Source organism: Diabrotica virgifera, chromosome 2 (genome assembly GCF_917563875.1).
Source record: "Diabrotica virgifera virgifera chromosome 2, PGI_DIABVI_V3a".
Lineage (NCBI taxonomy): Eukaryota > Metazoa > Arthropoda > Insecta > Coleoptera > Chrysomelidae > Diabrotica > Diabrotica virgifera.
In genome coordinates this window covers 279,698,183-279,723,328 of record NC_065444.1, presented here as the reverse complement: position 1 = coordinate 279,723,328, position 25,146 = coordinate 279,698,183, and the positions used below count along the sequence as shown (strand labels likewise).

Genomic DNA, 25,146 nt, shown 5'->3' with positions numbered 1-25,146 from the left:
TGAAAAATTCCTTGTGTTTCGTCGTCTGTCAATCTTCTTAACCTTTTCTTGTGTCTACCTATCGGCAATGTTGACGAAGTGTTCTCTAATCCGCCTGCAACTAGCTTGCATAAATTATACTCCATCGATCGCGTAAGAACTGCAAATCGGTGAGCAAACTCGATAGATTGTCTACTTCGACATCATTTGTAGCATCTCTGTACTGAAGAACAAGGTTTACTTCATTAATCGAATTCTTTGACCATATTGAAGACATCAAAACACATTCGAAACCGCTGATGTATTTTAAAATGCCATCTACGTCCCTCCTAGTTTCTGCAGTCAAATTTAACGTTTTCAAATGCCTCTGTTATTCCGGATATATGATGTGCAAAAGGTTTTACAGCCTCAATTCTAGCAGACCACCTTGTCTCAGATAAACGATGGAGTGAGCAGGGTATTTTACTTTTTAGAATTTCCCAACGCTGTGGGCTACTACTAAAAATATTGAAACATTTTTGTATCACACCAAAAAATGTAATCGCTTTAGGACAACACTCAGCTGAATCTACTCCACACAAGTTCAAACTATGAGCTCCGCAGGGTGAATAGGCGGCCTGAGGATTCTCATGAAGTATATGACTTTGCGCTCCTTTATATTCGCCACTCATATTTTTACCATTATCATAACCTTGACCCCGACACTCTGATAGGGAAATTTCATATTTTCTTAACGTTTCACAGATCAACTTTGCGATTGCTTCGCCTGTTTTTTGATTACAATCAACAAAATTCAAAAAACGCTCTTGTATCTTAAAATAAAAGTGGTTTGTTCAACGTGAGATGAATCAGGTGTTGCGTCAACAATTATCGTGTAATATTTAGCTTTCTCTCGCTCTTTTAAGATAACTAATCGTACATGATCAGCGCACAATTGAATAAATTAATTCTGAATGTCGGGTGAAAGATAGTGAACCTGAAGACGTTTATGTTGATTTTGGGAAAGTTTCACTCTTTCTAAATGTCCACGTAGTAGTGGATCGTAGTGGCTTATAAGTTCTAGAATTCCTAGAAAATTGCCATTGTTTCGGTCACCAATGAGATGGCTTTCTCCCCTTAAAGCGAGACCTCTTTCCCCCAAAAACAATATAGTACCTAATATTCTAGTTAGAATTTCGCGCAATTTTGAACTTTCAGCACTAATTTGTTCGCACAAAAGGTGATTGATGGTAGACTCACTGTGACTCCGCATTTCTACCTCACGCCACTTAACGTAACACTGCATATGGTCTTTGCTATTTTCATGTAGTTTTAATTTTTCGTACAAATTTCCACGCTTGGTTTTTCGAATATCCACCTGGTTCACAAAGATGCGAACGATTTAAGGAAGTAGTACTAAATAAACGACATGGCAGACAATGAAAGGAACACATACTACGGCTCCAGACTAACCAGTCACGTTTATCCTTTTCGCCATTTGGTAAAATCTTGTGCAACAGTGAATTAGGAAAGGGCTCATTTAACTTATCACGCGGAAAAACTTCTGGCAGTTCTTCATGACCTCGGTGAATTATTTCTTCAACTAATTGAGAACTTATGAATTCTGTGGTTGCGGTGCCAATATCGTAATTGTTAAGCTTCTTATTATTTTGAGATTTCGACTGTTCATTCAACACGGGCTTTGGAGGTGTCAAAAGCGCATTGACGCTGTCATTGAATAATTCCTCAGTTTTCTCCGCAGACTCTGGGGGTTCCTCAGATTGTTTACAGAGTGGAGTATTTGTGGGAAAAGCTTAAGATGTACTGGGTTGCTCAGGATCGGTTTTGTTGTTTGGTACAGAAATGATTTTTGGTACAAAATTAAAATTGGAGAGTTTACCTTGTCCTTTTTGTGAATTTATTCGTTTTTGATCACGTTCGACACGTTGCTTGCGTTTTTGTGCACCAGATTTATGATGATACATTGTTAATCTAAAAACAAACAAAAAAAATGTGAAGAACGAATGGGTTACCTATCTTCAGTGATATAGATGAATTTAGGTGCCAAACAAAGAGTTGTTGCAATCGACGCTCTTCGGCAATAGCCGATCTGCTCAACATCTACTTCTATGGCCAAGTTTAGTTAGTGTGTAACTATAATTATTGAATTTTCGTCTTGCCCAAAAATACCGATTATATCAAACGATTAATTTATTACAGTTATGAACTTAATGAATGGGAGTCGCTCAATAGATTTCTCTAGAATTGATATTTCTGAACTAAGCTCCTATTATAAACAATGCACAAGATTACATAAAAATATCTAGTCGTAAAATAGCAAAATGGCATCTAACGCCAACATTAACTAATCTTCGAGATTAATTATTACAAAAGTCTTGTTCATTATCACTTTTTGAAAGAATTACACGGAATTAAATTTCAACTGTAACTATACTTTTACTTGTACATCTTAATCTTTCCCGTATACCTATTTTTATTTCGACTAGTACTAGTAGACATGCATCGCAATATACAGGGTGTTAGTAAATAAGTATGAAAAATTTTAATTCTACATGAAAAATGAATACCAGTTTGCTCTATAAACATATGTCTGCAAATGCTTAGTTTCGGAGATACGGGGTGTTGAAATTTTTATTTCAAACTGCCAATTTATTTATTGCTCTAAAACCAGTTGAGCTATGAAAATGAAATTTGGTGAGTTTTAGGAGGTAGTTATTATGAATTTTTGACATACAATTTAGAATTTTGTATTCATCATTGGCGCGCCTACGGGCAATGGTCTAAATTTTTTTAGAGAAAAAATTAGTACGCCACTGAAGTATTTCAAATTAATTTTTTTTTAAATTCCACGTCTAATTTACAATAAAAAACCTTTCTTGCCTTTTTTTCATATGATGCACCGTTTTTATGCAGAAAAATAAAATATCTTGGCGCGTATTTTTCATTTCTTAACACATCATCAAGAACTATCCAATATAATAATACTAAACTAGAACAATAACGGAAATTATTACTAATAAGATTTCAACTAAGTGAAAATCTGTAAGAAATGTTTAAAATGATCTCCTTTACAGATAACAGAAGAATTTTATATTCATCATTGGCGCGAGTACGGGTAATGGTCTGAATTTTTTGAAGAAAAAAATAGTACGCCACTGAGATACGTCAAACTAAAAATCATTTTTGAATTCCTCGTTCAATTTACGACAAAAAACCTTTCTCTCCTTTTTTTCATACGAGGCGCCGTTTTTATACAAAAAAATAAAACATCTTAAGGCTTACCAAGTATTTGAGGTAGTTTCCATATGCATAGAAACTTAGTTCAAATACTTTGTAAACGTTAAGATGTTTATTTTTTTTGCATAAAAACGGCGCTGCATATGAAAAAAAGGTAAGAAAGATTTTTTGTCGTCAATTGAACGAGGAATTCAAAAATGATTTTTAGTTTGACATATCTCAGTGGCGTACTATTTTTTTCTTCAAAAAATTCAGACCCTTACCCGTACGCGCGCCCATGATGAATATAAAATTCTTCTGTTACCTGTAAAGGAGATCATTTTAAACATTTCTTGCAGCTATGCACCTAGTTGAAATGGTATTAGTAATATTTTCTGTTATTGTTCGAGTTTAGTATTATTATATTGGATAGTTCTTGATGATGTGTTAAGAAATGAAAAATATGCGCCAAGATGTTTTATTTTTCTACATAAAAACGCTGCATCATATGAAAAAAAGGCAAGAAAGGTTTTTTATCATAAATTAGGCGTGGAATTTAAAAATAATTTCTAATTCGAAATATCTCAGTGGCGTACTATTTTTATCTTTAAAATAATTCAGACCATTGCCCGTAGGCGCGCCAATGATGAATACAAAATTCTTAATTGTATGTCATAAAATTCGTAATAACTACCTCCTAAAACTCACCAAATTTCATTTTCATAGCTCAACTGGTCTTAGAGCAATAAATAAATTGGCAGTTTGAAATAAGAATTTCAACACCCCGTATCTTTGAAACTAAGCATTTGCGGACATATGTTTATAGAGCAAACTGGCATTAATTTTTCATGTGAAATTAGCTCTTAAAATTTTTCATACTTATTTACTAACACCCTGTATAGAAACGAGCTTTCGGATTCTTTTATTTATTGCTTGCACTCATTAACATATATATATATACGAAATATTGGGCTAACCACATACACACAAAAATAATAATACATATTATGAACTTACCGAATTAATGAGCTCTACGCCAAGAAGAAAATTATTATGGCGCTCCTGCGTGCAACAGTGGAAAGGAACACTTACAGGTACGTCTATTCGTGCGAGAAAGAAAGAAAGAAAGAAAGAAAGAAAGAAAGAAAGAAAGAAGCAAGCGACCGGCAGGCAAGGCAGGCATTAGGTGTCTCTTTCTCTCTTTCTCTCTCTATCGCTCTCGCCTGTCCGCTCGCCCGCGCATAGTATCTGAATGGCATTATTGCTAACACTTAAGATATCAAACTTATTGGATTTAAAAAACCGGGCCCCTTTGAAAACTCCGGGCCCGGGAGGAAACACCCCGCCCCCCCCTTGTCGCCAGGCCTGATTATACTTTGATTTTACCAGTGGACTTTTGTTTATTGCTGATACTCAATGTATTGTAAAATACTTTTAAATAATAAAAAATAGAACCTTCTGGAAGGTTAGATTTAGAGTAACAAAATATAAATAAAACTTACCAATCTCTTTGCGTTATCTGACAACACAGCCTTTTCTCCCATTTTGATCAAAGATTTCATGATATGATAAAACTCTACCCTTTTATCATATCCTAACAATTTCAAAGCTTCAAATTTCTTTTGATCATCTTCCTTTTTCTTTTCGTCGACCTTTTTTCCAATGACTCTTTTAAGAGGGCAGATCTTCTTACAAGGAAATGTTCTACCCACCAAGCTCATAAACCTAAAATATTAAACAATATTAAAATGGTTTCCTTTTTGGTATGGAATTTTTGCAGTAGTTCAAGATGCAGACTGGTTCGAGAGTAGGGATGGGAAATTCCTACCGGTTTTAATCTAAAACCGTTTTTTTTTACTCCGCAATAATCGGTTTTTCAGATTGTTTTTTTTTTGTCCTGGTTGTGAAATTTTCCTCCAAATGATTCTGTTTTGTGCTTTCTGTTTCCCATCTCATCTGAGGTCGACCTCTTGCTCTCTTTCCTGTCCATGGTCTCCATTGTTGTATCGTGGTATTCCATCTATTGTCCGTTTGTCTAGCGTTATAACCTGCGAAGCTCCATTTTAGGCTGCGTCTTTGACTTTTGTTTTATTTCTTATCTAGTTGTTTTGCTTTTTGTATTTTAATTTTACTTCTAACATTGTTCTCTCCATGGCACTTTATGTCTTCCTTATAACAAATATTATACTGGTAAAATAAACTACATTTCACTTCAGTTTGAACTACCACAAGTGTTCCTGATGAGAGTTGAATGACTCGAAACAAGAGTAGAACAATGGTGGAGTTCAGACTGAAAGGAAATGCAATATTCTGAGAAATTTGGGTTCGGTCGATGCTGTATTGAATCTCTCTGAGCTTGAACATTGATCTGTTTCATCATGTTCCATTACACTTTTGAAGTGCGATATTAAGTGAAGTTTTTTATTTTCATCAGCTAGTTTACTGTGACATTGTATGAGACAATGCTAATATAAGGCTTAACAGATCCCTTGTGAGACAAGCTGTTTATGAGTTATTTGTAGCTTGTACAAGTAGGGTTTTGAAAAGAATTTAATCCAGAAAGCCACTGCGCATCCGCTAGGAAAAATATTCTGATTCGGATTTTTTGCACAATCTTATTCAAAAAGGACTCCTTTTAACAAATTTGCATGTTGCCAGGGCCAAAAGGTGGTCAAAAATTATTTAAGGGTTTTTTTGTTTTTTCCTAAAATTATTTTTCTTGCATGGAAAAAAGTTTTTTTAGGTTTTTTGGATCATTCCAAACAGAAAAGGTCTTTAGTGACCTTCCTCTAAAAATGATAGTTTTTGACATATAAGCGATTAAAAATTGAAAAATTGCGAAATCGGCCATCTTTAACCCTCAAAAACTATGTGAAAAACTGAAAAATTGAATGTTGCCAAGGTAGGTAGATATTCTTTAAACATCGATTGATGAAATCCCGAAGAGTTTTTGCAATACAATATTCAAAACTCCTTTGTTTTTTAATTGCTAATCAAGCGTGCGCGACACTATTTTCCACCGACAGTATGGTGCAAATGAAAGGAATAAATTCGTTATTTCGTAAACCGGCGACTTTAAGAAAAAATCCCGAAACAGGTCGATTTTTATTTTTAAGTTATGATATTGTGGCATATATGGTATACTAGTGACGTCATCCGTCTGGGCGTGATGACGTTATCGATGATTTTTTTAAATGAGAATAGGGGTCGTGTGGTAGCTCATTTAAAAGGCTCTTCAATTCTCTATTCAGTAATGTAAACATTTACATAATTATTTATACGGGGTGTCCTTCTATTTCTTTTTTTGTCAAATAATTTAATTTAATAAAAATTTTTTGGACACCCTGTATAAATAATTATGTAAATGTTTATATTACTGAAATAGAGAATTGAAGAACCTTTCAAATGAGCTAGCACACGACCCCTATTCTCATTTAAAAAAATCATTACGTCATCACGTCCAGATGGATGACGTCACTAGTATACCATATATGCCACAAAATAATAGCTTAATCGACTTGTTTCGTGACTTTTCCTTAAAGTCGCCGGTTTACGAAATAACGAATTTATTCCTTTCATTTGCACCATACTGTCGGTGGAAAATAGTGTCGCGCACGCTTGATTAGCAATTAAAAAACAAAGGAGTTTTGAATATTGTACTGCAAAAAACTCTTCGGGATTTCATCAATCGATGTTTAAAGAATATCTACCTACCTTGGCAACATTCAAATTTTCAGTTTTTGAGGGTTAAAAATGGCTGTTTTCGCACTTTTTCAATTTTTAATCGCTTATATGTCAAAAACTATCATTTTTAGAGAAAAGTCACTAAAGACATTTTCTGTTTGGAACGATCCAAAAACCTAAAAAAACTTTTTTCCATGCAAAAAAAATAATTTTAGGAAAAAAACAAAAAAAAACGTTTAAAAAATTTTTGACTACCTTTTGGTCCCGGCAACATGCAAATTTGTTAAAAGGGTTCCTTTTTGAGTAAGATTGTGCAAAAAATCCGAATCAGAATGTTTTTCCTAGCGGATGCGCAGTGGCTTTCTGGACTAATTTAAGTATATACAGTCGAAAAAATGAAAGAAGAATGAAAGAATACCCATGAACGATCACATCAATCACTCATTTTGTATTTGCTGTCTTTTTCTATAACAAACGGTTGTTATTTGTAGAAAAAGACAGCAAATACAAAATAAGTGATTGATGTGATCGTTCATGAGTATTCTCTCATTTTTCCGACTGTAACTACTCTCGTCTGTAGGAATTAGTTACTTACCTGTTAGTACTCTCAATCTGGTAACTTGGAGTCTTTGGTGGGAAATCGTTGGTGGAGTCATCTTTGTTGTAGAATTCTGCGCTAGCAGCTTGAGCACGGGCAATGTCTAGTTTAAGGTCCCGTTCGGACCCTCTGAGGAGCTTCATCTGTCGTTTGTTGACACGTTTATTACCTAAAACTAAATATTTATAGTAAGTCTACTGTCTGTTACCTGGTTTAAAAATTACATAGTACATTTCTAATTTTTTATAATCAAGATAAAGTACTGAGAATAGAACAGAATAGAAATATGCTTTATTGTCATGAAAAATTGTACAATTTTATCGACAAAGCTTATAAAAGTCAAGAAAACAAAACAATAACAATCCAATTTACTAAAATTACATAAATCGTCAATGTATTTAAAATAATAATAACAATAATGAAGTTAAACACAAATAATCAATTGCAAAATTGAAAATAAATTGCAAATGCATAGTCTACCTAGTAATTAATAGAAAAAGTTTTAAAAGTTATAAAAGTTAAGCTGCTGCATATGACACCCAAATATAGATAAAAAAAATAAAAATACTACTTGTGCAAAGGGTACTGTAATTTCTTAGTTATTGAATAAGAAAATCTTCTACTGAATAATATGGTCTTTCAGATAGGTAGGCTTTTGTCAGTTTACGGAATTTGGGGAAAGATGCTGCAGATTTAAGTTGTAGAGGGAGATGGTTGTAAAGTTTTTTTGCGGAGTATAATATAGATTTCTTTACTAACTCCGAGGACGGGGTTGGCAAATAGACGTTAAATGTAGAATTTCTCGTGAAGTAGTCATGGTTAGGTCTTGGTGGAAAGACATGTAGATGTTTACGAATTAAGCAAACAGTTTCTAAAATATAAACAGATGGAAGGGTTAAAATTCCGTGATCTTTGAAGTAACTTCTGCAATGTGTTGTTCTTCTGAGGCCAAACAGATATCTTATTGCTCTTTTTTGTAATTTGAAAATAACATCGAATTGGGCAGCTGTAGCAGAACCCCAAAAAGGAAGACCATAACGAAGATGCGACTCGAACAAAGAAATATATGTTATTTTGGAAGATGCTAGATTGAGTTCATTCGAAACAGATCTTATAGCATAGCAAGCTGAAGATAGTTTCTTTCTTAACAAATCGATATGGAGGGACCATTTAAGGTTGCTGTCTAAAAAAATACCAAGAAATTTTACAGAATCAACGGTACTGATCTGGCTGTTATTAAGAGGTAAGGGTTGAAGAGCTCCTTTATAAGACAATGCTACTGTTTTATCTACGTTAAATGAGAGTAAATTAGAGTCAGACCAGGTTTTTATTGTAAGTAGATCAGAAGTTATAGTCGCATGAAGAGTTGCAATGTTTGAGTTGCTCCAAGTGATACTGGTATCATCAGCAAAAAGAAAGATTTTTCCATCGATTTTTAAACTAGTAATGTCATTAATAAAGATAAGGAAAAGTAGAGGAATAGAGAGAAGAGTTCCACCGGAGTGTTGATCTGGGAACAACTCCACTGGCCCTAGTGTATTGTCTGAAGACCAACCGCTCTTGTTAGAGTGTTGATCTAAAAGCAGCTCTCGAACCAAATCTTAGAGTATTGAACTACAGTAAAACCTCCGTTAACCGAATTAATTGGGGGAAGGCCGTTTCGGATAACAAGAATTTCGGTTAAAAATAACATTGTTTTTTGTATTCTTCTTGTATCAAATTACATAGTATTCTTGGTCAAAGTTGGTATTAATAGTTATTTATGATATAAGTGTTAAAAGTACACGTTTAAGGCACGCATGTGAAAGTTTGCAGAATGAGCGATAGCGAGTTCTGCAATTCACATGAGTGCCTTAAAAATGTACTTTTTAACACGCATATCATACAATATTTTTTCTACAAACGTAATTACAGGACAATATCTACAAAAACTTTTACTTGAACTTGACTGACATTCCATTTTTATATTTTTTTGACATTACATCAAAATTGCCTATACGGTCAATACGAACCGCAGTGCCTTAAAATTTTTAAAGCACTAGTGCCTAATGAATCAGTTCAAAGACAACTGAACGAAAATTTAATTTGGAAAAATATCGGTGAGAATGTCGATGAGGGCTTAAATAAAATCGTAACAACAGTAAAAGAAATCTGTGTGAGAAATTAACAAGGTAGGTCAAAGCTAAAAAAGCAGGCTTGGATGACAGAAGACATATTGGATTTGATGGAACAACGGCGATTAGCGAAAAACAACGAAACAATTTATAACAGCATACAAAAAGAAATTCGACGTAAAATACGAGAAGCAAAGAGTCAACATCTAGCCAAACAGTGTCAAGACATTGAAGAACTTGAAAACAAATATGACACGTTTAACATGTATAAAAAAGTGAAAGAAGCGGCTGGTATCATGTATAAACGATAGGAGTAGTTCACCACCCGATATTACTAACTGCGACGGACCCCTAATAACACGCTCTGGGGTAATAAAAGCCATACAATCATCAAAAGATGGCAGGGCGACTGGTCCTGATGAAATTCCAACTGAAATATACAAGCTTATAAATGACAGCAATGTTTTAGAGGTTATAACTTCGTTTTTCAATACCATTTATACAAGCGGACAACTTCCTAATGGCTGGTCTAATTCAATGTTTATAGCTCTACCTAAACCTGTGCTGATTATAGAGCCATCAGTTTGTTAAACCATTTATTGAAAATTTTTCTGAAGGTAATACATGGTCGTATCTACAATAAATGCGAGGAATACCTGGATGACACACAGTTTGGTTTCCGTAACGGGTTTGGAACGAGAGAGGCATTGTTTGGAATGAACGTACTTGCTCAAAGATGTCGAGATATATATGTAGGCATATACTGTTGTTTTATTGCTTCCAAAAGGCATTTGATCGTGCTAAGCACTCTATATTGTCGAAACTCTAAAAGACATAGGCTTGGACGGCAGATGTTCGAATAATTGCAAATTTATATTGGAATCAAACAACATCAGTTTTAGTAGAGGGTGTGGAATCACAGGCTCTTAATATTAAAAGAGGAGTACGGCAGGGATACCTCTTGTCACCACTGCTTTTCAACGTTTACTCCGAAAGAATTTTCAGAAAAGCTCTTTCTGAAAAACAAGAAGGAATACTTGTGAACGGTGAAGTCATCAATAATTTGCGATATGCGGACGATACAGTACTCCTAGCTTCTAGTCAAGAAGATCTGCAAACACTACTTGATAGTGTCGTTGAGAGTTGTAGGGAGGCAGGTCTGGATCTGAAAATACGGACAACCAAAATACTCGTAATAAGTAAACAGAGGCATATAAAACCGTCTATATAGGTAAATACCAAACTTGAGCAAGTTGATAAAATCGTGTACCTTGAACAGCAACTAAATTGTAACGCAGAAAGTCACGGCGAAATTAGATATAGGATAGAGCAGGCTAGAGCCGCTTTTAGAAGGATGTCCAAGGTGTTATGTAACAGAGACCTAAAATTGGCATTGAGGATCCGCCTACTTCGCTGCTACGTGTTCTCGGTCTTACTTTATGGTGTCGAGTCCTTGACTGTAAATAAAATCGATCTAAATCGCCTTGAGGCTTCCGAAATGTGGTGCTATAGAAGAATTTTAAAAGTTTCCTGGGTGGAGAAGATTCGAAACTCCACAATACTAGAACGTCTCAGCAAGACTACTGAGATCATAAAAAGCATCAAGCAGAGAAAGCTGGAGTATTTCGGACATGTAATGAGAGGTTCCAAATATAGGTTGCTACAAAATATTATGCAAGGAAAAATAGCAGGCAAACGCAGTCCAGGACGAAGAAGAACCTCATGGTTGCAGAACTTGCGAGATTGGTATGGTGTTGATACAAGCATGCTATTTAGGGTGGCAGTGAATAAAATTAAGATAGCTATGATGGTAACCAACGTTCTGAAAGGACATGGTACATGAAGAAGAAGTGCCTTAAAGTAGCATTTTTAACGCTCGCATGGAGTGCTAAACATTGCATTTTTGACACGGTGGTAGAAAAAAAATATTATGAGGTGATTTCGTAAGGTGTTGTACATTTAATTGCGTTCTTTAGTTGTATGAAAGCAATGTTGACGATGTTGACAATTTAACATTGAATTGTTTTCGTTTTGCGATAAAAATTTACTTTTTATTGACGAAATCAGCAGTTTCGGTTAAGGGAGGTTTTACTGTGATGATAAACTGTTCTGCTGGCGACCAAGTATTGATTGATCACTCTCCCGTTCCTTACCGGATCGAGTATTGTTCAATCCGTTCACTTCTAACCCGGAATAAAAAGTGATACTTTTTCATTGGATTGTGTGTGCAATGACTAACGCGAATTTTCGTTTCAATTTTCATAATATTTACCGTATTTATTTTTCGCAGGTATCAACAGTATAGGGTTGAGTCAGCCTTATATCAACAGGTCGACTCATACCATTTATGTTAAACTTTTAAATTACAGAACATGGGCAATAACAATCAAATTAAACAGCAATCACAGAATATGGGTAATAGGGTGGAACGAAAAAGGTTAAAAAAATAAAAGAAAAGAAAAATTCTTGTGGCTAGCCTTTAAAAGTTGTGTCTACTACCGAAACTACTAACGAAATAAAAATTTTTAGTAGTTCCAAAATGACACAAAATCTAGGCATCGGATAAAAAAGTTTATTTGAAGAAAGTGTATTTTTTTGTTCTTCTTAATGGCGGTACAGGCACGTTTTTTTAATATTGTATTTAATTACAGAGTAATTTCCACATATTAATATATTTTTCAAATTGGGCTCTGTACCGCCATTCTTACCAAAATTACAGCCGCAATCTTGGAATGCGTTTTCGCTACCTGTTGATCGCTACTGTTTCCTCTTAATAAAACCTGACTCAGGAATTTGCTATAATATTGAAAAAGGTCAATGTTAAGGTGCTGGTTAGCTAGTCTGGTAGTTATAATGAGAAAGTTTGTTAAGACCATAGTTAGCATGATGGATTGGGTAATGGAAACTACCTGTAGCCCTAGTTGTTTTTAGTGGGACATGAATATCAATTTTTTGAACAAGTTCTGTAGTTCCAGTTTTTTCATGTAGGATATTGTAGAAACTGATGAGATCCCTTCTCTTATGGCGGTCATATTTAGGAAATTAAGAATATCTGCATTATTGTAGTTGCCCGAGATATTAAGTTTATATGCAATTTGTTTTAAAAATGTATGTTCAATTAACTGAAAAGCATTAATATGTACTCTATAGAAAGGAGACAATACACAGGAGGCATACTTAAGACGGGGACGGACCACGTCACAGTAGAGGGTTTTTAATTAAAATAAACATTACATGTGCATTTTGTTATTTCGTGTAACGCAGCTGCAAATGTTACGCCAGGAATAAATAAATTGAAATCAAGGTCTATAAGCCCGGAAAGCCCATATAGACCAGGGCTCATCTGTAAAAATATTAGTATATTTGGACGTTGAGAGGTGACTCAAATTTTTTTGCAGGAATTGCTTGAAAATAACTCAAATAATAATATTTGAGTTATCTTCCCTCTCAAAAAGGTCCGGAACATTGTTTAAATAATCAAAATGTCAAAAAATGAAGGAAAAATTCGATTTTTTTCTTCGTTTTTTGATTATAACTTTAAAAGTATTCATTTCCGAGAAAAGTTGTACTGACATAAAAGTTGCGTAATTAAATTTCCTACAATAAAGAATTGGTTAAAATTTTTAAAAATAGTCACCCTTGTTGCAAAATAGCAATAATTACGAAAAAACCATACAAAAACAAGTATTCACATTTTACGTTTTTCAACCATTTATGCTACACTTAGGACCTTCATATTTCACCCAGAAAAACTTTATGATACCGTAAAACAATACTGCAAATTTCATTAAGATCGGTTCAATAGATTTTGCAAAATAAATTTTGCAATCCAGCTTTCGCAAAAAAAATTCATTTTTTCAAAATGTTACAGGACTGAAAATAAAGCAGATAGCACGTTGAAATTTTTTTTTGCGTATAGAAGTGTACTGTACATTTCATCTGCAGTTTGCAAAACTAAAATCGATTAACTACCACGGCGTCAGGAATTTTTTTAAATAAACATTAATTATTGGTGCTACGCGCAGGACAGCGGATAGTCTGCTCTGATTGGGCATTCCAATGACCTTTGATAATGATTGATACATTTTAATTTTTATTACATTTCGATATAAATAAATAAATTTGTTTATTGCAAAATAAAAACACATACTCTATCCTTTGAAATAACACTTTTTTAGCAAAAACTTTCTTTGTTCATATATTTTAACATATGCAATTGTTTAAACAATATTTCACAAACAATAATAAAATTAGTTTGATTTTTGTGGAATTAAAATATTAAAATACAACAAAATATAGAGTAAGAAAATAATATATTAGATAAAGATTGGAAGAAATTTTGGTGGAAATCAACTTGTGTGAATCGAACACAGCTGTCCTGCGCGTAGCACCAAAAACTAATGTGTATTTAAAAAATTTCCTGACGCCGTGGTAATTAATCGATTTTAATTTTGCAAATTGCAAATAAAAGGTACAGTACACTTCTATAAGCAAAAAAATTCAACTTGCTATCTGCTTTATTTTCAGTCATGCAACATTTAAAAAAAATGATTTTTTTTTGCGAAAGCTGGATTGCAAAATTTATTTTGCAAAATCTGTTAAACCGATCTTAATGGAATTTACAGTGTTGTTTTACTATATCATAAAGTTTTTCTGGGTGAAATATGAAGGTCCTTAGTGTAGCATAAATGGCTGAAAACGTAAAATGCGAATACTTGTTTTTTTATGTTTTTTTTTCGCAATTATTGCTATTTTGCAACAAGGGTGACTATTTTTTAAATGTTTAACCAATTCTATACTGTAGAAAATTTAATGGGGAACTTGCACATTTTTTTTATTACATAATAATGTTCAGTTTTGTATAAAAATGAGATTTCCAAAATTTCCCGCTTCAAAAACTCATAATAACTTAGAAATACAAATTTAAAGTCTTCTTTATTTTAAAGTAGTTCAGACGGCCCGTGACGTCACATAGTTCTACATTAGTTTTTTATATGGTTATATCAGTGATGTGGGAGGGTTATATTATGTATATTATATTGTATATTCTTCTTCTTCTTCTTCTTTAGTTTATTGGCCTCCACCTACTTGGGTATTTGGCCACAGCATCGTCGCGAAATATGGGAAAATATTTATATTGTAATGACATTTTTTGATCACTATACTTAATAGGAAGTGTGTACCTACTAAGTTTTATCGTTAAATACTTATGAGAATAATAATCAGAATAAAATCACAGTATAAAATTAGTAGGTATAATGGGAGTATAATATACATAATATATGTACTTACTTATCTGCTTTAACTCCCCGAACTTCTCCGACGGAAAAATTTTCACTCTTTTGAAAATATGTAGCCACCATACACATATTAACTATAGGTAAGTTATCAGACTGCCCTTTACAAAAACCGTCTTCGGTCATTTTAAAAAATATATCTTAAAAACACTCAAATATATCAGAAATAGAAATTATCAAATATATTTATAAAACTTAGTGTCAGTGTCAAAACGAATGCCAAACCTATAAGGGAACTTACACATTTTTTTATTACGTAATATTATTCAGTTTCCTTTAAAAATAATATTTCCAAACTTTCACACGGTAAAACCTCATAATAACGAAGATAATTTAAAATCTATATATTTTTTTCTGTTTTCTGGCCTTGGTTTAGAAGAACCCTTAGCCAATGTAAAATAGTTCAAACGATCAAAAACGCTTGTGACGTTACATAACTGTATTTTCTACTGACGTTTATAGTGTCTAATTTACAATTTTGTTAATTTACAATTTTGTTTACTTTGTTGGTGCAGAATGTACATGCACAACTATATGACGTCACTATGCGTTTTGGACCACCTGTTTTAATTTGAATTTTTAATCGTCTTTAGGGGCCAAACGAAAGACAAACAAAACTTTTTTTATCTTTGATACATGTTTTAAATTATGTTCTGTTGTGATTTATAAAATTTTTTTCGAATTTAAAAATTTATGCAAATTCCCTATTACGCAACTTTTATGTCATTACAACTTTTCTCAGAAATGAATAGTTTTAAAGTTATAATCAAAAAACCAATAAAAAAATCGAATTTTTGCTTCATATTTTGACATTTTGATTATTTAAACAATGTTCCGGACCATTTTGAGTGGGAGGATAACTCAAATATTAATATTTGAGTTATTTCAAGCAATTTCTGCAAAAAAAATTGAGTCACCTCTCAACGTCCATCTCAAAACAGATGCGCCTTGGATTAATATATAATTAACATAGTTTAATTAACAAGTTGATTTAGAAAAAATTTAGTATTTTTAAGTATTTTAAAAGTTAATTGAACTTCAGATAACACTATTTGTATCAAAGGCAGTTTATCGCTATGAAGAAAATAATGAATGGGTCGCGTAAATATATTTGATAAAACTCAAGGGAACTACAAGTTACTCAAACACAACCTACTACGCTAGAAAATTGCAACAAAAATACTAATATGTACACATACAGCTGATAACAAAACGTCTATCTAGGAGAATAATATAATATCCTGAACAGTGAAAACTAAAAGTAAAGATGATTCAGATTTGTTTACAGAACAGGGCCTCTACTATGTGCTTATAGGTATTTCGGCTTTACCTTAGCCTCATCGGAGCACCTGTGTAGAGGCACCTGTGTTGACTTGCTAGTGAAAAATAAGTTTATTTTACAAATAAATTGCTGCTTGTTTGTTCACTTATCTTTGTGTTTTTTTTCTTGCTTTCTGATACGTACTAGCACTCTCTGATGTGATTTTGGTATCTTTGGTGTATTAGTAAGGCTACCTTTGGCCTTGGTTTCTTTTGCTACCCTACTGTAGATTAAAATATATTCACCTAATTTTAGTTGTCCTTTTCCTTTAATTTTTGTTACCTGTAGAGCGCTTATATGTCTATTTGCGATCTGATGTTCCATGTGGTAATTTTCATCTGGGTTGTGGATATTTTTCCCTTGTACCTTGTTTCTTACCGTGGTCGTCTTCATATTGTCAATCCGGTTCCGAGGCTTCACATTGTTTCTTTGAGCTGTACTCGTTTTTAAGATTGGTAGGTTGCTAACATTGCCAAACAGCATCCACATTTTATCCAGCTTGGGGCCGGCTGTGACAACCGCAGAGCTAATTGATCACCCCGCAATTACTCCAGGCAGTGTTTTAATTTGACCGAGTAAAATTAAAGGACGTTATCCACTTATCGTACGCAAGAGTTATGTACCTCTAGGAATAATTAGAACGATCGAAAATATTTACCAGAACACAATAAAAGTAAAAGTAGAAGAATAATTAACTGACTGATTGATAAGATAGAGGGATTGCCTGAGTTCTCTATTGTTCAGCCTGATCATGGACGGAATAATAAAAGGATAAGAACTGAAAAAGAATACCAAAGGGAAAAAAATAAAATTAAAATAATCTGCTACGCAGACGACGCAATATTAATCTCTCAAAGTGAAGATGATTTAAAACGTAGGCTGCACAATGTAATATAACCGCCATAAAATTTAACGTGTTAATTCACCCCCCATCCCCAAAATGCATGGTTATAACAGTAAATCTAATAAGATGTAATGGAGAATAAGATAATAGAACAAGTGATAGAATTTAAATATCTAGGTATGACATTACATATTTTATGTAGCTACGGAAAGCTCGAAACAGAAGTGGAAGATCAAAATGAATAGGGCAAATAGAGCCGCAGGTTGCCTGAATGAAAAGAATGTGGAGGAATATCTGGACAGAAATGAAAGGCAGAATTTACAAAGCAGTCATCAGACCAATAGTGACATACAAAGCAGAACATACAAAGCATCTAACACAGAGATGACAAAAAGAATGCTGGAAACAGCAGAGATGAAAAAAACTTACTGCATGCACATACAAAAACAGACAGTCATGTCTACACAAGAAGAAGAAGATGACATTTTTTTTTTCGTATACTGGTTGTACTGCAGCCTACTAGTAGATATATTGGACATCTTGCGATATCTTCCCTGTTTATATCTATCTCTATCTATCAGCGAGGTTCCTACAGCCTCTGCCGCTTCTCGCATTTCGACCGCCATCGTTTTCTGTCCATCCATTCGTCTTCTTTGATGGCTCTATCTTTCATGATGTGCCGTACATTTTCTTCCCAGGCAACTGAAGGTCTTCCCCTTCTTCTTCTTTGGTGTGGTATGTAATTTAAAGCTTTCTTTGGCCATCTATCTTCATTCATTCGTTTCACGTGACCATACCACACTAGTTGTCTAGTTTCAATTTTATCTACACTGTACTACAATATACAGTATGTGTCCTCCTTCTAATATCTTCATTCCTGATGTGATCTTTTTTAGATATACCACACGCTCTCATTAGATAATCCATTTCTACTACTTCTATTCTTTTCCTATCTTTTTTTTGTCATCTGCCAAACTTCTGCCCCATAAGTCATAATAGGCTCTACCAAGGTACGATAGATTGTCAATTTCGTTTCTTGCCTTATATCTTTAGACCACAGTAGAGAGCTCAGAATGTTTACCGCTTTTTTGCCCTGCTGCGTTCTCTTTTCGATGTCTATTTTGGTAGTGCCTTCTTTAGATATTATAGATCTGAGATATTTATATTCATTACATCTTTTCGTGGTTCTAATTTCTAACTCTGGATCTTCTTCATCATCCCCTATTTTAAGATACTCTGTCTTTGACATATTCATATTAAGGCCCCATTTTTCATATTCTTTCTTTAGTTTTCTAAACATGTAGTCCATGTCTTCCTCATCATTCGCTACGACTACCTGATCATCTGCAAAAAACAAAGTTGTTAGACATTTACCACTGCCTATGTCTATTCCCATTCCGGATACTTGTTTCCCCCACTGCTGTAGTGATGATTGAATATATATTTTAAATAAAGTCGGAGACAGACAACATCCTTGTTTAAGCCCCTTTGATATAGGGAATGCTTCAGATATAAAGTTTCCTTCTTTAACGACACTTCTTGCATTTTTGTATATATTTGCGATAGCATCCACATACTCTCTACTGAGACCTACCTTCGTCAATGTTTGAAACAGTTTTTTCAAAGGTACCGTATCGTATGCCTTCTCCAAATCTACAAACAATAGGTGGGTAGATAGATTCCTTGCCTTCCGTTTTTCTATTACCTGCTGCAGAACGAATATATTATCAGTGCACGATCTTCCTGCACGAAATCCACTTTGTTCTTCCATGTCTTCGTATTCTAATTCTATTCTTTTCTTTATTATTCGACCGTACAACCTCCCTACTGAGCTGGTAACAGTTATTTCTCTATATATAGTTTAGAAACCCTGTTTAGAGTTCCCTGTTTATATAGTTTTAGAAAAGAACACTACTGCAGTCATGTGATATAAAGATTAATACATTTTTGCAAAATATTCAATAAAACTAAAAATATCTATTATGTTATAGAAGCTACATCAGATTTTGGAAAAACTTGAAAAAATGAATGCAGAAAAAAATAAAGGGTCAGAGTGAAAACAATCTGTTAGCTTAGAAAGAGTACTATTAACCTGTGAATGGCCAAGGGGAAATAACGATGACAATCGTCTTAAAATCACGTCACAAGATTGTGGACGCAACGGGGAAAAACAATGAATATGTAACTTTGTTTCTCATTTTACCGAAAATGCTTGCAGATAGACATTGATCGTTCTTCGCCCTGACCCTTCAAATATGTAGGTAATAAATTTAGAAAATTGGAAAAATAGTATAAACTCATGACACAGAATAACTGAGGACTGAGGAGAACGAAAAATGATGAGAGTGAGCTAAATTTTGCTCGGTTTAGTCGACAAGAACACGAAAGAGATGAAATAAAAAGTACTGTCGACGTTGGCAAACCGCCTGCATATAAACAAGCCCTTAAATCCATGGGATCAAAAACTACTACAGACGAAAAATCTGTAGGTGAACAAATTTACGCTGAAATTTACTTACTCAATCTATATCACAAAAACTAGGAACGTAAAACAACTGAATCCTTTCACGTGCACCAAAATACATAAAACACATCTCTCACCCGAATGAACCGTATGGTACTATTAGTGTCAGTCACTATAAAAATATCTTCTTTCAAATCCGATATAGCAAATTAACACTTTTATTACACTAACGCGAAAAACAACAATATCATTGATAATTATTTCTACTCAAAACAAACTTTGGAACCGTAAAGAATAACCATTAAAATACCTACGTGTATATAAACCGATAAAATCCAAATAACTGAAAGTAATGTGATACTACACATTATATGAAATAGAGATAAATGATAAACAATATCAATAAGAGCTTGCGCCAAGTCCATGGTTGCGCTAATTTCTACTACTTCACTCATATAATACCTTATCTCATGTTGTTGTTTGGTTAATTTTTAAAATTCTACAGCTAAAATAATATACTTACTGATAGAAAGCTATTTATGCGACATTCATGTGTAATTTTCTTTAACAAATAATACAAACGAATGTTTATTTAAAGAACAACAATATAAGTGGAAAATTTCAGAAAGAGACATTTGAACAAAAAATAATTGAACTGTTTATAAAATTTGCAATATGAAGATTTTTGCCGGATTTAGCATTTTTCTGATATCAATACTCACTTTGGTTTTTAAAACACATCTCAATAAATTTTTACCGTACTCAGAAGTAGTAATGGAAAATTCTCGAGAACAAAAAAATTGAGAATATTCTCGATAACAATAATTTTCTGAGTTCGACTTCCAAAAGCACCAAAACTAACTCAAAATCTTTGATTTTATTTATTTTTGTCCCACCGACGGCATGAGGATCGACGAAATAGAATTAAATAAATTGTGCGATATTGTAAGATTTGTGAAAAGTAAAGAGAGCTATAGCTGGGGTATACCTAAAGACAAGAAGATACAAAGACAATAACGAAAATATTACAATAGAAGCTAACAGGAAGCCGAGAAAAAGGAAGGTCCAGAACGAGATGGTTGTTTGACGTAGAAGACGACTTGAAAACTATGAATGTAAAACAATGGACAAGAAGGACAAAAGGAAGGTCTAAATGGAAGACAGGCAAAGACCCATCCATGGTTATGAAGTCAAAGGAAGAAGAATAATTAAAAATACATACACCATTTAATTTTCTCACTTGTGTCACCTACCCTTATTTTTTAATAGCCATATTAGTAATTTAATAATGTTTAACCGTGTTCGATAATTGACCAATTATGACTAGACCAGTTATCTCCGCAAGGCGTCTACCGGTGTCACTTCTTACTCAGTAAACAGCAATATATTGGTTTATGACTTGGATCTACAGACCGAGCGCGTCTCGTAAAATGCACGGCTTCCCGCAATCGTACTTGAGACACTGTGTCAGGTGAGGTGTTTGAAAATGTTTTAGTTTTAGTTTCTTTCGAAGAATTAAAGGCTGTACAAAAAATTGTAGTCCCGATAAAACCCACCATAGATGCTATAAGAAATCAAAAAGATATCAATTTGGGTTTTCCATCCACATCCAGAATACCCTCCAATAAAAAAATTATACCCCAAAGAAAATTTTTTCCAACAAAAAAAATTAAAAAGGGAAAGAAAAGTTCAAAATTGCAAAAGCCGTCCTCAGAAGAAGCCAATATGCTACATAGCTGCAAAAGTTTTAATTCAAAAATAATTTATTTTTTTATGTGTCAGTATATAATATATGTTTTAAAATAAGTTTTGTTTTATTTTTTGAGAAAAAATAAAAAATACAGCATACTTACAGTACTTTTTTTGAAATGCTATTTTCCAAAGTTTATAAAATTTCTTACGCTCGATTTTATATTAATAAAGTTAAAGTGGACTTTAAATTTAAAGTTTTCTTTAACTGTAACAATTGCATTTTTTAAGGTAACACATACTTTAACTTTATTATGAAATCGAGCGTTAGTCAAAATTCTAAATGCTCAGTAAATAATAACAACAATTAGGTACTTGTATTGAAAACAACATATTTTGTAATTTGAAAAAAAAACAACATATTTGCAACATAGATAACAAAACAACATGCTTTGTTATGTATTTTAAAAAACTCTCCATCATGCATGCTCCATGAGAAAAGAAAATATAAAACTAATTTCATCCTTATCGTGTCTCAAATGGCTACTTTTTCTATAACTACTCAACGCTTTGCTACTCTACCTACCTACATACAATTTGTATTATTTTATCAAAAAACATTTACATACTCTGAAAATTGTATATTTTGCTTTGCAATGTCATATGAAAAAACCGCGGTATTTATCTTGAACTTTTTTTTAACAAGGTGCAATACTTACATAGGTAATATTATTATTAATAAAACAAAGTATATTAAAATACAATGTTAAAAACTTTAATAATATTAGCAATATTTAAAAACTTCAATATATTATATTATAGTATACAATTATGAATCAGTAGAAACGATTACATACATATATTTAAATTTGGTAAATTATATATACCTCCACTCGACCAGAGCACGACCACACAACTCAAAACACAAGTACGCAAATACGGTTGCGTGAAGCGTGGCTCAAAGGCGTGCAATTTACGAGACTCGCTCGGTCTGTAGATCCTTGTTGGTTTATGTATGCATCGAGCGTAGTAGTGACGTTTTTAAAAGTTTTTTGGTAGTTTGCGGAATAAAATTTGAGTGTCCATGTTTCGGGCAAGGAAAATTAATCGTGCATTGAAAAACCGCCATCGTTTTATATTTATGCACGGCAAAAAATATTGCTTATCAGAATGAATTAAATTGACACTTTTATTGGGCAATACGTAATATTTTTTAAGTATTTTTTTGATTTTCTGTTAATTTTTATTTTTTTAACTTTGACACATTATTGATTCATTTCTAAGGCGGTACGAAGTTCGCCGGGTCAGCTAGTATATTATATGTTCCTTAACTTTTCCTATTATATTTTGACCTAACATGATCGAGGAGTTTGCGTCAGTGTTTGCCATAAGCTTTGTTTTATTGTAATTCATCCTCAGTCCTATTTTTTCGGTTCATAGTTTAATTCTTCTAATATGGTTTTTAAGGCTACTTTTGTATCAGCGATTAAGATTATATCGTCCGCAAATTTTAATACCTTCTTCCTCCCAGTGAATTTTTTTGAAGACATTTTCCAGAGCTTGACTAAATAGTTGTGGACAGATTGTATCTCCCTGTCTAATTCCTCGTTTTAGTTGAACTGGTTCTGTTCCTTCGTATACTTTTATTCTAGTTCAGGCATTCCTATAATATGTTCTCTATCAGGTCTGTATATCAGTAATCAATTCAGATGCAGTTACAAATCCCAGAAAAGCGATAGTCTACATTGCCCAGAATCTGAGTCGCAGAATTTTCATATTTATAATCTGGGTCCCAGATTATAAGGTCAGATATTTAGATCAGCAACCTAAAAAAGCCCCGAGTAACAAAATCTGGCCCTCAATATACTGATTTTGACAATTTTATGCACTTTTGGATGCATTTCATGCACCGTAAATGCATTTATACATTTCCACCAATTTTTCTATTGTAGACTTATGCCCTGGTCTAAAAGAGGAAGGTTGAAGAATATGCCGACGAACTCCAAGAAAAATAACAACTGTTCTCATAAAAAGAACCATTGTCAAAATTACCGATACATCATGGTACAATAAAGCTAAAATTTGTAGCGACCCATTTTTATGTGGATATTACTTTTTTGTATCTTTAAACAACTGAAATATCGAACTCTGGAGTACCACTTGATCAACCTGTACGTATAATAAACAAATAATAATTAAAAAATGCTTTATAATGGATATCTGTGTTAACAAAATAACAAGTTTCTAAAATATCAGTTTCAAAACCTCGCTAAAATAACTACCCGAAAATCAAAAAAATTAAATTGGCTACAAAATATTTTTTATTATTAAATATTATAATAACACAACTTTATCATTTTTTTATAATTACTATAATTAAATTAGCCAAATTATATTAAAAATGTAAAATTAAAAAGTCTTTTCTATAAAACTACATTCAAATATTGCGTGAAGAAGGACATAGATAGACGTAACCAGGAGGTGGTTTTGGGGGTTATAACCCCACCCCCATTGGTATGTACTTTGAGCTCTATACGCTTAATACCATTATGTGATGCTGACAAATCAAGCCCGTTTGAAGTTGTAACCCCCCTTAGGATCATCCTGGTTACGCCGTTGAAGAAGGATCTTTACCACGTCATGCGCGAAAGCGACCGATTTTGGAACATTACGTGCTATACCTGGACTGAACCACGAAGACGAACGATGTTATCTTTACATATTTTTAACATTGGGAAAAACAGATACTTAATTGGTAAAAAAAACTTGACGTGTTAGAGCAAATTGGAATTCATTTTTGGATTCAATGCATCACAAACTATACAGGGTGTTTGGTAAAGAATGGGCCATAGCTTAACCGTAGATTCCTGAGGTTAAAATAGGTTGATTTAAGCTGCCTTACCTTACCTTTGTACGAAAGTTGATATAACCGAAATACAGGGTGTGAAAGTTAAACTTTTATTTTATTTATTCTTGAATATTTCCTAACAGGCATGTGATAATAATACGAAATTTGGTGAACGCGGTTTTTTTGGGAGGAGAAATCTAAATTCGCCACCAAAAATGATGTATTAGCCAGAGGGCGCCACATACGCCTTTCAGCGCTCATTTAATATGTTCAATTTTTTTTATTACCCACTCTACATACTTTTTGAATCAAAACTTATATTCTCTTAATATTTTTACTTAAAGGTATACTACATTCATCTCCAAACATAGTTTTTTGCATAATATCATTGTAGTTACACCCGAAAAATATCTCAAAACCATAAAAATTTCCAAAAATGTATCGCAAATTTCTTCAAATGGAATTTGCGATGCAATGACATAAATATGGGAACTGGCAGAATTATTATGGTTTTAAGTTATTTTTCGGGTGAAACTACAATGATATTATGCAAAAAATTATGTTGTATGCTTCTTTTCATGAGCATTTTTCAGTGCGTCACAAATGATAGAAAAAAAGATAAGTCCGTGATAATATACATTTATAACATTTATTCTAACATGACATTTTAGTTAAATCTGACAGTTTTTAAATTTTATTTGCAATTTGGCATAAAAACAAATCAATTGTGTTTATTGCATTTATAAAATGGTATTTTCTTTGATTTGTATAGTCTTATAAATTGTACAGATTATATTCGTAGATATATTATATAATTCGTAAATATTTTTTTTCGATTATAGCGCCATCTATTGACAACTAGAATAAATGTTATAAATGTCACCGACGAAATGTAATCACCGACCGCGACGTGCGTTTTTTTCTGTCACATACAATTTAATGCGTTAGAAAGAAATCGAAAAACTGTGACGCACTGACAGATGCTCATGAGAAAAAGCATATCGCAGACTTAAAATGCATTTATCTCGAAAATAGTTGATTTTAGCGAGATAAATGTAGTATATCTTTTTTTAAGTAAAAATATTAAGAGAA

At 33.1% G+C, this 25,146-nt stretch overlaps 1 protein-coding gene across 4 annotated transcripts in view; it reads right to left on the bottom strand.

Moving 5' to 3' along the window:
• Positions 1-25,146, bottom strand: part of LOC114332103 (mitogen-activated protein kinase kinase kinase 4) — a 177,090-nt gene that overhangs the window by 74,876 nt on the left and 77,068 nt on the right. For 3 of the 4 annotated variants that reach the window (XM_050644696.1, XM_050644697.1, XM_050644698.1), the window contains exons 3-4: positions 7,475-7,652; positions 4,698-4,920 (exon numbers count right to left, since the gene is read on the bottom strand). In XM_050644696.1, the coding sequence (XP_050500653.1) occupies positions 4,698-4,920; positions 7,475-7,652 (401 nt within the window). Of the gene's footprint in view, positions 1-4,697; positions 4,921-7,474; positions 7,653-19,572; positions 19,859-25,146 lie in introns of those variants that run through there. The other variant, XM_050644699.1, reaches the window with a different exon arrangement.